The 16,877-nt window shown below is 39.3% G+C and overlaps 1 protein-coding gene across 5 annotated transcripts in view; it reads right to left on the bottom strand.

The window, feature by feature from the left end:
* Positions 1 to 16,877, bottom strand: part of atg13 (ATG13 autophagy related 13 homolog (S. cerevisiae)) — a 41,636-nt gene that overhangs the window by 13,959 nt on the left and 10,800 nt on the right. For 4 of the 5 annotated variants that reach the window (XM_061804908.1, XM_061804919.1, XM_061804898.1 and 1 more), the window contains 8 exons: positions 13,102 to 13,242; positions 12,989 to 13,029; positions 12,757 to 12,853; positions 12,541 to 12,648; positions 9,940 to 10,033; positions 8,594 to 8,677; positions 8,382 to 8,491; positions 7,861 to 7,984 (listed from right to left, as the gene is read on the bottom strand). In XM_061804908.1, coding sequence (XP_061660892.1) covers positions 7,861 to 7,984; positions 8,382 to 8,491; positions 8,594 to 8,677; positions 9,940 to 10,033; positions 12,541 to 12,648; positions 12,757 to 12,853; positions 12,989 to 13,029; positions 13,102 to 13,242 — 799 coding nt within the window. Of the gene's footprint in view, positions 1 to 7,860; positions 7,985 to 8,381; positions 8,492 to 8,593; positions 8,678 to 8,853; positions 8,953 to 9,939; positions 10,034 to 12,540; positions 12,649 to 12,756; positions 12,854 to 12,988; positions 13,030 to 13,101; positions 13,243 to 16,877 lie in introns of all 5 variants that reach the window. The other variant, XM_061804937.1, reaches the window with a different exon arrangement.

Below are 16,877 nucleotides of genomic sequence, written 5' to 3'. Positions count from 1 at the left end.
GCTAAGTCCCACGCGTAATTACTTGGCTAACTAACAAGTTACACTGCGATTTCTGAGAACCGAGAACATATGTACATGGCAATGGTGAAACTCAATTAACCACTAACACGATTGGATCGTTATACTGTATAACTCTGTTGTCCAATCGAGTGATCTGCCGCAAACTAGTTTTAATGTTTATGTCGCAAAATGGAAATATTTACACTACCGAGCAAGTTAGAACGGCATATGATAGTCGTGCTTGTGCTAGCACTAAGCTGAACTTGCAGCTCGGAGCCCACCACCGAGAGGCATGCGCACGATACCCTTCCCCTACCACCCCCCTGAAATTTTCTCAACGGATTTGCGCTTATCTCGAGAATGGTCATTTTGGTCTGAAAAAGTCGTAAATCCGCTGATCGGCGGAAAATTCTCATCCCTGAGCTCGTCCTTGGTCTACGTTGCCCAGACTCTGTGGGAGAACATGCAGAATTGGTGGCTGACTAAAGAATTTTTTGCCCTACTGATTTTCACGGTTTTGATCTCTAGACAGGCCCCTTCCCGTTCCAAGCCTGAACCTACACCATGCAGAACTTCAGTCAAGTCAGTTGAGTTTTGTGAAACAATAAAATACGTCTATGGCAACAGAGGCAGCTAAGAAGTTCAAGAGTGGGTTGCAGTGTTCCACTTGTTAGTTTTTAACAATTTTGGTCTTCAAACCAACATAACAGGTGATGACAGACAAAAATAAAATATAATTTACTTTAACATACTGAGAAAAAAGGAGTCGCATAACAATCTTAACATGCTAAAACATCAAACGTGAAACTAGCACTTTTACATCCCAATGAATTGGGACAAAATTCCCCCAAAACACTAACCTTTTATCTCATTGGTGGGTACATAAAGCAATCAATGGTTCCATTTATTACTCTTTCAGTTTACAGTATTGTGTAAAGTTACTTGTCATGCTAAAATCCTGAGTTCTGGTGTAAACCCTTCAAAATAAAAGGCTACATACTTAAAACAGGAAGTCAAGATAAAAGTTGCAGATTAAGACTTGATGTGATTAAACAGCTGCAAATAACCATCTTTACAAGCCTATATCTAACTTTTAGCAGAAAAAAAGTCAGTTTAGTTCCACAGACATTGACTTTAGCTCATAGCTTTGCTCTTGAAACTGATTTTAAAAAAATCCTGAGTCAAATATTTTAGTTTATACTGCTAGGAAAATGGATGTTCATAATATTGACAGGCTTTGACCCAGTCCCCGAAGAGAATGAGGAGTCATTTGGAATTGAAATCGAAATGAGGAATCAGAATTGGGACCAGAATTACTCAGCTTCATACAATGGCCAACCCTCACAATCAGTATTATTCAATGTGCAACATCATATATACTTTAAATGAAATGCATATTGAGTTTGTTTGCACGCTAAATACATACTGGGTGTATTTAAATCATTGGCGTTCCATTATCTATCCATTGTCACTTCAATACTTTGGAATTAGTTGTATACGAGTACTACTGTGGTATAATTGGAAAATATATTCATATTTTATTACTACATCCCATGAGGCACTTGAGGCGACAACTTCTTTCTCCTTTTCTTCCTTCAATTTGATGTCAAGTTTACTCGGGTCTCATTCAAATGCTGCTTATGTACATGCTGTTCCTCCCCACCCCCAGACTTTGTTGCTTGCGCCTATTTTGGTGATTTATCTTGGTCACTTTTTTCGATAAAGACCCTGGGCAACAATTTTCATCCCCCACCAACATTGAAAGTTGTGAAATTAAATCGTACAAGAAAAAATTGGGAACCCAAATGTTAATAGTTAGTGATGGAGCCGGTGTGACGGTCTGAGTGCTCCCCCGTTCTGAAAAGTGTCCTTGTAATTAATGCGCATGCGTTACTAACAAGGGAACTCTGAGTACATTGCAGACGTTAACTGGGAAATCCCCCGGTCTCATAGTTCCCCTTCTTCTACATAGAGGGACATAACATACGTTATATCCTAACCCTAACCTAACCTAACCTTAAAACAAAAGTTGACATGAAGATATACACATATTTGTACGTTTGCTGTGTTCGTGTTTCTGCGACGTCCATCGCGAACATAACCACTCGGCGACAAGTTGTCGAATGGCACATGTTGAACCATGGATGAGGATGTTTCAGAATGGCTGGAAGTTTACAAAATATACGCGCATGCGCATTAATATATGCGCATGTGAATTAATCACAAAGAGACTTTTCAGCACCAGGAGCGTTAGACCATCACACCGGCAAGGATGTTAGAGACTTTTGTATAGTGAGAACAACACCAAAGTACTGTGTTTTACAAATGACACTGTGTCTATCTCAAAAAATCCTGGAGATCACTAATCAGCACCCAAATGTGAAATGTGTCATTATACACACAGGAGATTTAGATGTTCTCAAGTGGCAATCAGAGGTACTGAAGCAAGATTTCATTGATCTAACAAAAGTGCAAACCTTGGGTGCCGAGGTTTTTATACGGTGACCTCTCCCACTTGTATTGATTTGGAGATGAATATTTCTCAAGACTCCATCAATTAAATGAGTGGTTAAGCGGTCGGTGTACTGCAGTATTTCTGAGTTTCGTTGACAATTTCAGCATTTTTGGGAAGTGCAGACAAATTTACAAGGCAAACAAGGTTTCTGTATAGACAAGGGGTTAAGTTATTGGCTGCCAACATTTTTTTTCCTGTGTACATCATTCAATGGCCTGAAAAGAAAACAGTGGGAATGCCTACACAAATCAAGGACGAAAGACTACAGTTGTTTCCAAATGGAGGAAGAAGCAAAAAGGCGACACAAGTTGCAGACAGGCTCATTTGGTTCATCCAAATAATCAGAGGAGCAAATGATCTTAAGTCTTCCACACCTCAGAATTTCCCTCGAGTAAGACAACCAACCAATCTGCAGTAGATGTTGGCTCCCCCTCTCCTAGCCTGAATGCAATGCTAGGTATGTTGGATAGAATGAAGACAATTGTCAAAGTTGGAATCCAGCCCATACAACAACAGGGTCTTCCTCCTATCCCCTGATATTTGCTGTGTCTTTTCCAGAATAACTCAGACCACTATGGAGAACAGGCATATTTCATCCATGTAGTAACAAGGGAGAAAGTTTGTCAAAAAGATATGGCACAACAGAAGTAGAACTACAAAGTTAGTGATGATAAAATATCAATCTATCAAACCATTGTCTCCAGTTATCTCTGCGAGACTAGCTCTTCTTAATATCAGGTCATTGGGTAACAAATCAATGTTGATTAATGACATCATTACAAACTATTATCTGGATTTTTTTTTATTAAATGAAACATGGTTAACCTAAAGTAGCTCGAATAGCATTTTAAGTGAGGCAACACCAGCAAGTTGAAATTTTATGAACACGTGTCGAATAGGGAAAAGAAGACGATGGTATTGCTGTTATATTTAAGTCATTATTTCAGTGTAAAGAAATTATACTGGGTGATTTTAACTCTTGAATATTTGTGTTTTCAAGTTATAGGTGACCCAAATGTTATTGTTGTAATAATTTATAGGCCTCCAAGACAACAGAAAATTTATGGAGGATTTTTCAGAACAGCTGTCAGTTATTTATACTACCTACAACTATTTTGTCATCACAGGAGACTCGCATTCATGTTGACAATGGGATGGAAAAAAGCTCCAAAGAACTCTGCCATACTAGACACATATCACCTCTCTGAACATATTAACAAGTCCAACTCACTCAAGGTCACATCTTATACCTGGTCATCTCTAAGGATGTTGAAATTCATTCAATTGACACTAAGGATACGGCTATTCCTGACCATTTTTGTGTATTTTTTGAACTCCAGATTATTCAAAAGGTTCAGACAACCTCTGTTTTTTTTATAGCAAAGGTACATACACTGTAAATGAGAGCACTATCACTAGGTTTATGGAGACTATAGCTGTGCCCCAAACTGTGAATGATGAGAAGGTTGAGGAACTTTTGGATGATTTGACCTGGAAAATCTCAAATGTCATGAATGCTGTCGCTCTTGTTAAAACTAAGAACATCCTGTGGCGACCTACAACACTGCGGAGGAGCACAATGATAGTCAAGAGCTCAAAATCAAAGTGTAGGAAGTGAAGAAAAACTAAACTCCGAAGTGACGATGACTGATGACAACAAACAAAGTCTTTGCAATTATAAACAAGAATGAGGGCTAGACAACACTTTCTGAAATCATCAGTAACAACTTCAACAATATTCGCATATTGTTTGATGTGGTTAACAAAATCACAACCCCCCGAATCAGACAGCTCCAGAACTCGTACCAGCAGATAAATGCAATGAGTTTGCACATTACTTTAAGCAAAGCAAATTTATTTGTATAGCGCATTTCATACACGAGGTAATTCAATGTGCTTTACATGATTAGTATTTGAAAATGAAGAGAGAAAACATTTAAAATGGGATACAAACAAAAAAAATGACCATATATATATATATATATATATATATATATATATTATTATTATTATTAAAACAATGTACAGTGCAAGGAATTTGATTTAAAAAGTGAAAATACTCGTAAAAAGCATGAGAAAAAAAAAAGTGTTTAAAAACATTCACACTTGGGGCTGACGTCATCTCTGTTGTCAACTTATTTTATTTCTGTGCAGCATAATAGCTAAATGCTACTTCACCATGTTTGCTTTGGACTCTGCGCTCTACTATTTGACCTGAGTTTGTCGATCGCAGAACTCAACTGGGTTTGTATTCCATAAGTATTTCTTTCATGCAGTTAGGAGCTGAATCATTTAGTGATTTATAGACCAGCAGCATAACTTTAAAATCTACTCTAAAGATGACTGGAAGCCAGTGCAAGAATTTAGGATCAGAGTTATGTGCTCCGACCACTTTGTTTTGGTTCAAACCCGTGGTGCAGCATTTTGAATGAGCCGCAGCTGTTTAATACCGTATTTTCCGCACTATAAGCCGCACTGCATTATAAGGCGCAACTTCAATGAATGGCCTAACTTAAAACTTTTTTTTTCATATAGAAGGCGCTCACATTATAAGGCGCATAGAATAGACGTAGAGTAGTAGAATAGTAGAGGATCGGGGTTAGGTTAGGCATCCATTAGATGGAGCCACACTAAAGCCTCATTGATCCATATATAAGGTGCACCCTTGGCTTTTGAGAAAATTAAAGACTTTTAAGTTCGCATTGTAATCTAGAAAATACGGTACTCTTTCGGGGGAGTCCAGTCAGAAGACCATTACAGTAGTCAAGTCTACTTGAGATAAAAGTATGGATGAGCTTTTTCTGGTCTGCTTGAGACATACAACCCTTCACTTTGATTTGATTTGATATTGGAATCAATTAGAACACCAAGGTTTCCGATTTGGTCTATGGCTTTTAAAGACAGGGAGTCCAGGTGTTTACTAACAGCAATTCTCTTTTGTTGATTTCCAAAAACAATTGTCTCAGTTTTGTTGTGGTTTATTGAAGAACATTTTGGCTCATTCAAGAAATTGCTGAGTTGATTAAAAATAACTTTCTCCAGAATCTGGACTATGAAAGGGATATTTGAGATGGGTCAATACCTTGCTAACATGGAATCATCCACTGCTCTGTTTTTTAGAAGAGGTTTAACAGCAGTTACTTTAAGAACTTTTGGAAACTTGCCAGACTGAAGTGAGCAATTGATCATTTGTTGCAAATCAGCTAGCAATGACTTCACAATAGTTTTGAAAAAGTCAGATGGTATTGAATTGAGACACCTCGTTGATGGTTTCAGCTGCTGAACACTTTTCTCTACGTTTTTTTTTTTGGTCAACTGTATCAAATTCTGACAAGTGAATAGCGCTTTCCTGGGTGGCCTCAGATCTTAAATAATTTTATCATTTTGCTGATTTGTGCTGACATTTGACCTGAAGGATTGTATTTTTTTCTTCACTAAAATAGGCAAACTCATTGCATTTGTCGGCTGTTACGAATTCTGGAGTTATCTGATTCGGGGGGGGGGGGGGGGGGGGCTTGTGAGCTTATCAACCACAACAAACAGAGGGTGAATATTGCTGAGATTCTTACTGATGATTTCAGAAAAGTGTTGCTGTCTCACCCTACCTAACTCTTGGTTAAAATTATAAAGACAGTCGGTATGAAAAAATGTGCACTGTTGGAGCAATCATTAGAAAATGGAAGACGCTAAACTTGTCAATGTCAATCGGAATGGAGCCCCATGTAAGATATCACCTCATGGGGTCTCAATCATCCCAGGATGGGATAGGATTGGACGGTCTTTTTCTGCACATGGGACAGGACGACTGCACTGTATTAAGGAGAGGATGACCGCGGCTATGTATTGAGATTTTGGGGAACAACCTCTTTCCCTCAGTTAGAGCATTGAAGATGGGTCGTAGCTGGGTCTTTCAACATCACAATGACCCGAAGTACACAGCCAGGAAAACTAAGGAGTGGCTCCGTAAGAAGCATGTTAAGGTTCTGGCGTGGCCTAGCCAGTCTCCAGACCTAAACCGAATTGAAAATCTTTGGAGGTAGCTGAAACTTCGTGTTTCTCAGCGACAGCCCAGAAGCCTGTCTGATCAAGAGAAGATCTGTGTGGAGGAGTGGGCAAAAATCCCTCCTGCAGGGTGTGCAAACCTGGTGAACAACTACAGGAAATGTCTGACCTTTGTAATTGCAAGCAAAGGCTACTGTACCAAATATTAACATTGCTTTTCTCAGGTGTTCAAATACTTATTTGCAGCTGTATCACACAAATAAATTGTTTCTTTTTAGATTATCGCTCTTACAGTGGACATGCACCTACGATGAAAATTTCAGACCGGTCCATGACTTCTAAGTGGGAGAACTTGCAGTATAGCACGGTGTTCAAATACTTATTTTCTTCACTGTAGATCATACATAGTGTTAAACAGGTTGGATATGTCGGTAGGACTAAATGGAACGGTCCTGAAATGGTTCAGGTCCTACATGGATGAAAGGAGTTACTTTGTAACTACTGGAAGTGCTCAATCTCAACAAATGGCAATGACTGGTGAGGTGCCTCAAGGGTCAGTTCTTGGACCCCTCCTGCTCAGCCTTCATATGCTTTCCTTGGGTAAAATTCTTCGAAACTTTAATTTTGATGATCATAGCTGTGCTGATGGCACACAGTTATATTTAGCACTGCCCTCAGATGACTACAGTTAAATTGAGGTCTTGTGTCACTGTCTAAGGTTATACATTACTGGATGCGCCAACATTTTCTTCAACTAAATCACAACAATTAACTGTGATAATTGGTTTTGGCAATAAAGTGGATTGCCATTAGTAAAAACCTGGACTCATTATCTTTAAAAACCAAATACCAAGTCAGAAACCTTTGTGTTCTGATAGATTCTGACCTGACTTTCAGCAGTCATATAAAATAAAGGTCGTGGGGGTTCCTACTTAGTGGATTTTTCACATTTCGCGGGGGGGGTTCTAGTCCCCATTCACTGTGAAAAATGAGGGATTATGGTAATTTTACCTTTATTTTCATTTTTTTTAAATGTATTTTTATTCATAATTTTTCCCCATTTTAAATGTTTTATATTTGTAATCATTTAAACCACAGTTATTTTGTGTATGAAATGTGTGATATAAATAAAATTATCACACAAAATTGGCACTTGAAGAGGGGTGTAGGTTTTTTATATCCGCTTTAATATGAGCAGATATAAAATAAGCAGATATATCCATTTTTGTTGTTTCTGTAGATTCTTAGCTTTTTACAATATACAATATATAAATTATATATTTTGCGTCTGAAAACTTCATACACAGTAATCATGAATTTCAACATTACGTATTTTTACTTACTCGTGTATTGGGTTTATTGACAAAAGCTCCAACTTTCCTTGTGAATGCATTAAGAGACTCAACTGGATCAACGGGTGAGACACCTCTTCCCTCTCCACTTTGGGATAAAATGTCATCGTCAGCACTGGGGAGAGACGCAACACATTAACACAACACAGAACAACAGGACTGCCAAAATACCATAGAATCACATCATACATTCATTTTACAAGATGCTTATCCTCAGAAGGGTCATGGGAGTGCTGGAGCCTATCCCAGTTAGCTATGGACACGAGGCGGGGTACACCCTGAACTGGTTGCCAGCCACTCGCAGGGCACATAGAAACAAACAACCATTCGCATTGACAATCACACCTTGGGGCAATTTAGAGTAGCTAATTAAAGCATGTCTTGGGGATATAGGAGGAAACCAGAGTGTTCGGAGAAAACCCAGACAAGCACATGGTGAACATGCAAACTCCACACAGGTGGGACTGAGATTCTAATCCTTTAATTTGTGAAAGATGTGAAGATATAATTACCTGCAGCCAGGGGTGTTGGCCATGTCCTCCACTGTTACAAGGGCGTCTGTCCCGTGACATGGCTGGGCTGGATGCAACACAACCCCATCCTCTTTCTCAGCATGCAGTGGCTGAAGTGCAGAGATTTGTTTGGTAAGCATCAGTGTCTGATATGCAACTGGTGGCTCCTCACATTATCAGTGAGCTAAAATATCATCTTGTATTGAACTCACTTGGTTTGAATAAGCAGCAGTATGGCAAAGGTCAGTAGTTCCTGCTAGACCGGGAGGCTGGAAGGACAGCTTCGATGTGTAGAGCTATATATGCACAAAAAAGGAAAATAGATGTGTGCATAATCCACATCAAATTCATTGTGGTGCCATTGAAGGTCTTGGTAATGGTGTTAGTTAATAGTCATAGGTGGCAAGTGCAAGATGTATGAAAGCAAAACTGTAAGCAGACAAAACAAAAAGATGTTCCAGTGCAGACTCACAGTGTGAGTGACAAGACCAGGAACCAGTGGAAACTGTGGATTGTCCAGAGGAAGGGTCTGAGACGGTTTGGAAGGAGAAGGACTCAGTGTACAGATGCACTGAAAAGCAGTCCAATGGCAGGAAGGAAAGGAAGAGAAAAGGACAAAGTGAAATGAAAAACAAGCAAGACAGGAAAGAAAGTCTACCATAAAATCTGATCTTTTGAGATTGGTGTATAAACCGCATCCATGTTACATACTGTATTACACAAACCGTCCTATCCCCTCTGATGTACATGCCTTCGACTGACAGTGGCAGTAGTTTAACAGTTAATTGATGGCAAGAAGTAGTCAGCCAGCAAACCAAATTCCAGAATTTCCATTGTTTCCCCACCACAGGGCAGAGAGTATAGATCTGAGTATTGGTGGACGTTATACATATGTTATATACATATACCATGTTTATGTTAAAGTAACTGTTTTGTTAGTTTAAAAAGACAGCAATACCAACGCTCCTTCACATTACCCTGTCTATGGTGTTTACAAACTATGTCAGGATTAAGCAAGCAGATTTATGTTAGGCTAACAATAATGGCTGTGAAGTTGTGTTGAAACCACTGAATAAATATTTATGACAGACAGCTTGAAGGAGAACACTAAACAGAACTCTAATTTGGAAACCTGCTCGCCATCAACCCAACTAAAAAGTGCACATTCAGAATGGGCAGAATACACACAAACGTGAGAGAAAACTAAAACTGCCAATCTTACATTTTCTTGGACCTGGAGTTTAAACGTAGAAAATAGGTTGAAACAACACAAGGTAATACAGAAGTCGAAATACTGTGAGCGCCCCAACAAAAGCAGAGCAGAAGAGAACTGGTTATGGATCCGACTGCTTCAAAGTGTTGACAACATGGAGCAGGATCTCATGGAAAAAACAAATCCTCACCAGCAAACATGAGTTTAGCAACTTAAAAAGGAAACTAAGATCACCAAAGTCTACCGATAAGCCGGGTGGTTAAGGCTGTGGAAAAAAAAGTTGCACGTTATAAATCTTTTTATATTGAAATTTCCAGAAAGTTATTAGGGGATCTGTCATCATACCTGAGAAGGAGGGGAAGTAGAGAATGAAGTAGTGCAAACTTCCTGTGACTCCTGAACCCCTGCAATTGTTTCTCCATCATCGTCGTCTGGCGCTCTGGGGAAATTTTTATTTTAATTCGTCAGATAACTGTTTAGGAACTTTGTGTATATCTTCAATTCTTCCTTGTAGTAAATCAGCTTTGTTTTCAACTTAAAGGAACACTTTGTCCAAAGTAATAGGAATGGCAGCACACATTAAAAGTTATTAGATGAGGGTTCAGTGTTTCTTTTAATGCCAGAGTTATCCACAGATTTTACCAAGAAACATCTCTAAATTGGAAAAGTATTATCGAAATTCCTCTCTCGCCCAGGCATTCCAATGAGCCTGGCTGGAAAACTGACAGCCAATCAGCGTTTGCCACGCCTGCATTGCTTCCTGTTCTGACACCCCCATTGCTCATGGATACGTTTCACCAAACAGAGAACGTCCACTATCTGGCATTTTGTGGCTGATTTTTGTGAAAAATAATTACAAACAAACAAAACAAAAATAGCATAATGTATAATATTCAAGCCTGTGCGTTTGACCCAGAACACACACAGGTGGAACTTGACGTGTTGGTGAGGGGGCGTGGCACTGACGACGAACCACAGCAACAGTTGAAAAATATGGACCTCGGATATCTTCCAGACAGGAAGCGCATTGCCGTATATAAGATATGTCAGACCATCACACCAAGAAGTGTTGCGTGCTAAAAGCCAATAAAGATAGTATAACAGTGAGTCGTTGCTCCGTGTTATTACTTTTCCGGCCATTGAGCAAACAAAACAAAATATACAATGTTCATGCATTTGAGCCACAATACACACAGGCAGAACTTATTGTGTTGGAGAGGGGGCGTGACGCTGAAGGAGGGGCAAAAGATGAACCTCGGAGATGTTCCAGACAGGCTTGTTTTGAAAAACTGGTGTTCGTGTTCTCTTTGTGACCTAATGGCAACTGTGGTGAAATGCCAGTGCTGAGAGTTTGAAAATGTCGAACAAAAAATGGAGCGTACCTGTGTGATGGTCTGAGCGCTCCCGGTGCTAAAATGTCTTCTTGTGATTAATGTGCATGCGCGTATATTTTGTTAACTTATAGCCACTCTGAAACCTCTCCACCCATGCTTCAACTTGTGCCATTCGACAACTTGTCGCCAAGCGTTCATGTTTGCTATAGACATCTCAGAAAGACGTACATAGCGGACGTACACATTTGTGTATATCTTTTTGTCAACTTTTGTTTTAAGGTTCGGTTAGGGTTAGGTTATATCGTATGTTAGTTCCCTCTATATAGAAGAAGGGGAACTATGTGACCGGGTGATTTCTCAGTAAGCGTCTGCTACGTACCCAGAGTTCCCGTTAGTAACACATGCGCATTAATCACAAGGAGACTTTTCAGAACAGGGGAGCGTTCAGACCGTCACAGTGCAATGAACTTGGATCACGATGGACTTGTTTGCATAACATAGAAACTAGATACGAAGTTGTTTGGACGAAGACGTGTTACATATCAATTTACTTGTGATCTATGACAGTTTGATGAAAGGACCACATGTACATGCAGTGGAAAATCGGTGAGTACACATTTTTAAAGGTCTTGGAATCCTATGTGAATGCTATGTGAGCTATATGAATGCTATGGGCTATGTCCACAAAGTTTATCAAAAATGCAAGCTTATTTTCTGAGTACGGCGTAGAACTATCTCTGGAACATAAAATGCCCCCCCAAAAAATTGGGAATTCCCTAAAGTGATTACATGTATATATCCATCCATCCATTTTCTTAGCCGCACGACGGTGGCGGGAGTGCTGGAGCCTATCCAAGCTGTCAACGGGCAGGAGGTAGGTTACACACACGCAGACACGGGGAGAACATGCAAACTCTACACACGGAGGTCCGGTATTGAACCCGGGTCCTCATAACTGTGAGGCCAACGCTTTACAGCTGCCCCACCGTGCCGCCTCATAAAGTATGTTGTTGCTTATACAGTATTGGCACGAGAGGCTATAGCTAAGCGGCTTATGACCAGTAATGGATAGATGCGTGCATATTTCCCCAGCTGATGAACGAGCCTTAACTGTGACAGCCGCAGCTTTATCCTGTCAGGTTGACCCCACGGGAGGTTAAGGGAGTAAAAATTTGGGTGTGTTTTCTCAGTTTTGTTGCAGTTTGGCGCACCACACTTCGGCATCTTGGCTTAGCTAGAACGGATGGTCTGTAATGCTAAGCACCTGCGATGTCAGGGGCAGGGGTCAAGGATGTTTCTTCCGGGTCTGGCTGTGAAAGCTGGCACATATCCAGATTTTGCTTGGATTTCAAATTGTTCTTTATTTTCAGTTTTTTTTCTAAATTAATGTCCAAAATATATGTAATAATAATATTACTTCACATTGGAGGGTTTATTGTACATACAGATTTTGGGGAGAGTCTTCCTTTAAGTGGTGCAGATTTTAAGAAGTTTACTCTATAGAATTTTTCTGTGTGGCATAAGATTAAGATGTAAAATATATGCCTTGGCTGAATAAATGTTGGGAAAAACTGTTCATATTTAAAGCTGATTTTATTTGTGTAATGGCTACCTGTAATTGCAGGGCTGACCCATATTTACAGGTCGTTGACTGCCACAGGGAGGGTCCACAAAATGGTCCACAATGATCCCCATTATGGGTGCAGACCGCTCAAACTGTCTGTAAGACCAAGAAGCATTTGTTACAAAAAGGAGAAAACATTCACGGTAGATTCTATGAAGACAGCTACAGTACGAAATAAAGACTAGCACAGCAAACGTTACCTACCTGTTGGACATTAAAGCCAGGTTGGTGCGATAGGCACAAGAAAGTGTGACAGTGCCAACAGGGGTTCCCACAACACCAACACGTACTGTCTGGAAACCTTCAACAGGAGCAACCACTACTTGATTGACCAAATAAGTTGTTTGTTAGAGAAAGTATATCCAATTTGTTTGACTCAAGGCGGAAATCAAATTGTTGCCACCGACACGAAGACAAATGATGTATTAATAATTACCTTCTCCTAATCCTCTCATCAGAACTTCCCCAAAGTAGATCCTAGAAATGAGGCACAAACAATGAGTGGACATGACAATAGGTAAAACGTTACGGGAAACCAATGAAACTCACCTGTATAATATTACATAGTCATGTCCCTGCTTTCTGGAAAGTTTGTAGGCAGGTGTTACTCTAGTTACAGCCAGTAGAGATTTCAGAAGGACAGACAGACGATCGTAAACAGTATACGACACTTTTATATCCTTATCACACCTAGAAAGGAAAAACATTCAATAATTAAGTTACTGTACTTCACGGGGCGATTTAAAATTCCAGGTCTAGGGGCCAGTTATTATTTAATCACTCTTTCGTTTTAATTATCTATTTCCACATACATATCAAATAACACACAACCCGTTTGATGGTGTGTACATTGTGTGGAACATATGAAACAACCCACATTGGCAGATGCCCAAATTACGCAAAAAAATATATTTCAAGCATCAACATTAGTGTTGACATGAAAATAAACAGTAATGCATTGATAACAGAAATACAGCGAGGTCGATAAATATCGGGAGATTGACAATTCTCTACCAACAACACTTTAGTTAGCAAAAGCCTGGGCAAGGTATGGCAAAGAGTTAGACATGCTGCTTGAGTTTACTCTCGATAATAATGGTAAAAGTAAAAAAAAAAAAAAAGAAAATTCAAACTCAGAAATGATGATTTCCAATTTAGTAGAACACAATATAAAACAGTATTTAAAAAATTTTCATCAATAAAAATTCTTGATCTGACAAACTTTATCTGAAGAAAAGTTAAATGTACTGGCCTGTCAATGAATAAACATGAATGGTCTATACCTGCAATGTTTTGAAAATGCTGAATGTTTCGTTCAATATAATCGGCATTACTTGGCAACAACCTACCGATACATTGTAACGAACATTCCTGTCGGCAATTGTGATGTTATAATTTTGCGTAATTTACGGCGGTATCTATTGTCAATTCATTAATGAAAGCTAGCAGTACATCTATATCTTCCTAAAGCATGTAGAGTGTAAAAGTTTTCAACTTCAAGATAATATGTACCACGGGAAAATGACCGTTAGAACCTAGATCAAGTCAAAGTAAATCATAATCTCATACTTATTATAGTAAGGGGGGGGGGGTTTCCCACGCGCGCATCGCCGCGACAGCCGGAAATAGGAGGCCAGCTTGCTAGAATGCGCCTTTATGTGCATGCGTTCGACGTACTGACCATACCTGAATCAAGCGATGAGAGATAACGTCTTTTTTTTTTTTTTTGGCACGCCGTCACACGATAAACCAAAACTGCCTTGCGATCAATGCATTGAGCAACTCTGGTGTAACAGAATTTCCTTTGACATGGCTCATTAAGTTGATGACTTTCAACGTAAATGTGCTCGCAGTACGTGGAAAAAGCTCTGAACATGTAAGCTTGGCATCACATCCAGACATGCTCAGTACGGTTAACTTGCATTTCCTGTTTCTGGGTGAATACTGATTGTTTAGGAGCAGGCTTGTTTGGTTAACAACGTTTATGAAATAAACACGTAAATGAATGTCAAGACTACACAAAATAAGCAACGACTTTCAAAAGCTATTTTTTCTACTCGTAACAAGTTTTGCGCGTGTGATTTTTCGTGCTCGACTGTGCAGATTTACAAGAGCGGTCGCGCTCATCAAATGTGGGTGACTGAGGTAACAACTACATACTCGGGTATAACAACTCAGTAAGTTATTTTAAGATCTTGCGATTCCATCCCTAATCATACCCGTAACTTTATATCTGCGGGCATGACTGACCACACCCGTACATTTTTCAAATGTGAGTGACTCGAACAATGTAAAGAGTTGTAGCCGTTTGTATAAATACCTCACATGTTTTAAGGGATCAACGGTAATGGGAAAAATTAAAAATTTAAAACCTTCATGCTTTAATACTTGGTTGAAAGTATAGCACAATCAATTGGGACCAATCAGCAAGTTAAAAAAAATGTTAACCAATCACCAATACTATCACAAGATGGAGCAATGTGTCTATTTAAATGACATTCATTCATTGTATACTCGTAAGTACTTCAGCATATACTGAGTATTTCTACACAATTCTTCCCATGTATTCTAATCAGTCAGGTCAAACCAACATTACAAAATGATGGAAATAATGCATGCTAAAGTACTGTAATTAAATTATTGTAATTACATAACTTCACACAAAAACTTTAGAGCAAGGGTGTCTAGACTTTTTTTACCCCAAGATCAACTTCAAGCATCCAGCCTCTCACAATTGACGGGGGGACTTTTTTTATTATTTATTTATTTTTTTTTTTTAAGAATGACCAATTATGAAATAGAATAACCAAGTCACAAAGATCTACCCACTCCAGTAATGCAAAACATATTTATTTTAAAGTATATTGAGGATTCTTTATGTGTAAATGTATGTTTGTGTGCCTTGGATAACCGCATGAGCCGATATTACAAAACATATTAACTATAAACATTTTTTGGAACTGAGTTCACGTTGATAATCACTAAACACCATATGAATGAAAATCCACACCTTGACTGTGTCACTCACGTCAGTGGATTCGTCCAACTGCAGTGAGAAACACTCACAATCTCCAATGTCCTTCCACACATCAGCCATGGCTTCACAGCGCCTTTACAGCTGCAGAGATTTTATTGAAGATAATGTTTCCGCGTTATTTTTAAAAGATCGGAACAACGAGTCAGTTATGCCTCTTTTGCCATCCCTCCGTTTTGGAAGGACTTCTATCCACAAGGATGTGTGAACCTGGAAACGATCCTTCAGTGGCAGCTTTCACTGTTGAACTATATTGTGAAATAAGTGACTGCTGTGCGGCCAATTGGGATTTTAGTTTGTTCACTTTTCTCATTCTCAGCTTGACTTTAGGCAGAATGTCAGTGTTGTATTTTCCATAAACAGTTTGAAAATGCCGTGACACATTTCACAATACTGGCAGATGAGGCAAACGCGATTCGAAAATGACATCGTGAAAAAGTTGTCCGCCTCCCATTTCGAATGAAAGCGATATGTTTTTGTCTTCTTTACTGCAGTATCCATAATCATGTTTGGTAAGATTTCTTAAGTGAGAGCTGAAAATAGGGGGGAACTCACCGACAGCATGTTTTACTGTACTGTCATTGTTTACACATGCGCGGTGAGCTAAACTTAAAAAAAATATGGCTCTCTTCCCCCCCTTCGGCACGCCGTTGCGATTGACTGAAACTGCGATCGCGATCGATGCATTGAGCACCCCTGCTTTAGATCATGATTCAACAGAATGCTGGCATGTTTGCATAAAACTGTTAGTGCTAGCAATAGCTTGCTTGGCTACGTAATGCTTTGTTACCTGCTTGGGAGCGTTACTATATTAAAAGTACAAGAACTGAACCAATTCCTGAATTGATATAATCTCCTGAGCACACAATTTGAGGTCAAATTTTTCAATTTTTTTTTTCTTTTTTGACCCACACATCACACGTACGATCGATTGTTGTTGTCGTCGTGGACATGGAAAGTAGCGTATCCGGAGGCATTTCAGTTGACAAGATAAATACAGAACTTGTTAACATATAATGGTAATTATTGTCCAACACCGATCAAATTGGTATAGAGTCTCCTTGGATGCAAATTCTTTGCAGTCAATTACAGCCTAAAACCAGACATTGTTACAACCCTGGTGATGCTAAAAGAAGTTGCTAAAAACTTATTACAAAAAAAATTCTCCGATTACCTCAGTCTAAGAGCAAACCACATATTGGTAAATACAAGTTTTACGAGAAGGTGCGAGGTAAGTGAGTCATGTAAGGACTTTGTGACAGAACTCAAGCTGTTGGTTAAAGACTGAAAC

The sequence above is a fragment of the Syngnathoides biaculeatus genome, chromosome 2, assembly GCF_019802595.1.
Source record: "Syngnathoides biaculeatus isolate LvHL_M chromosome 2, ASM1980259v1, whole genome shotgun sequence".
Taxonomy (NCBI): Eukaryota; Metazoa; Chordata; class Actinopteri; order Syngnathiformes; family Syngnathidae; genus Syngnathoides; species Syngnathoides biaculeatus.
Note: the sequence above shows the minus strand (reverse complement) of the source record. Positions and strands in the feature narration are given on the sequence as shown.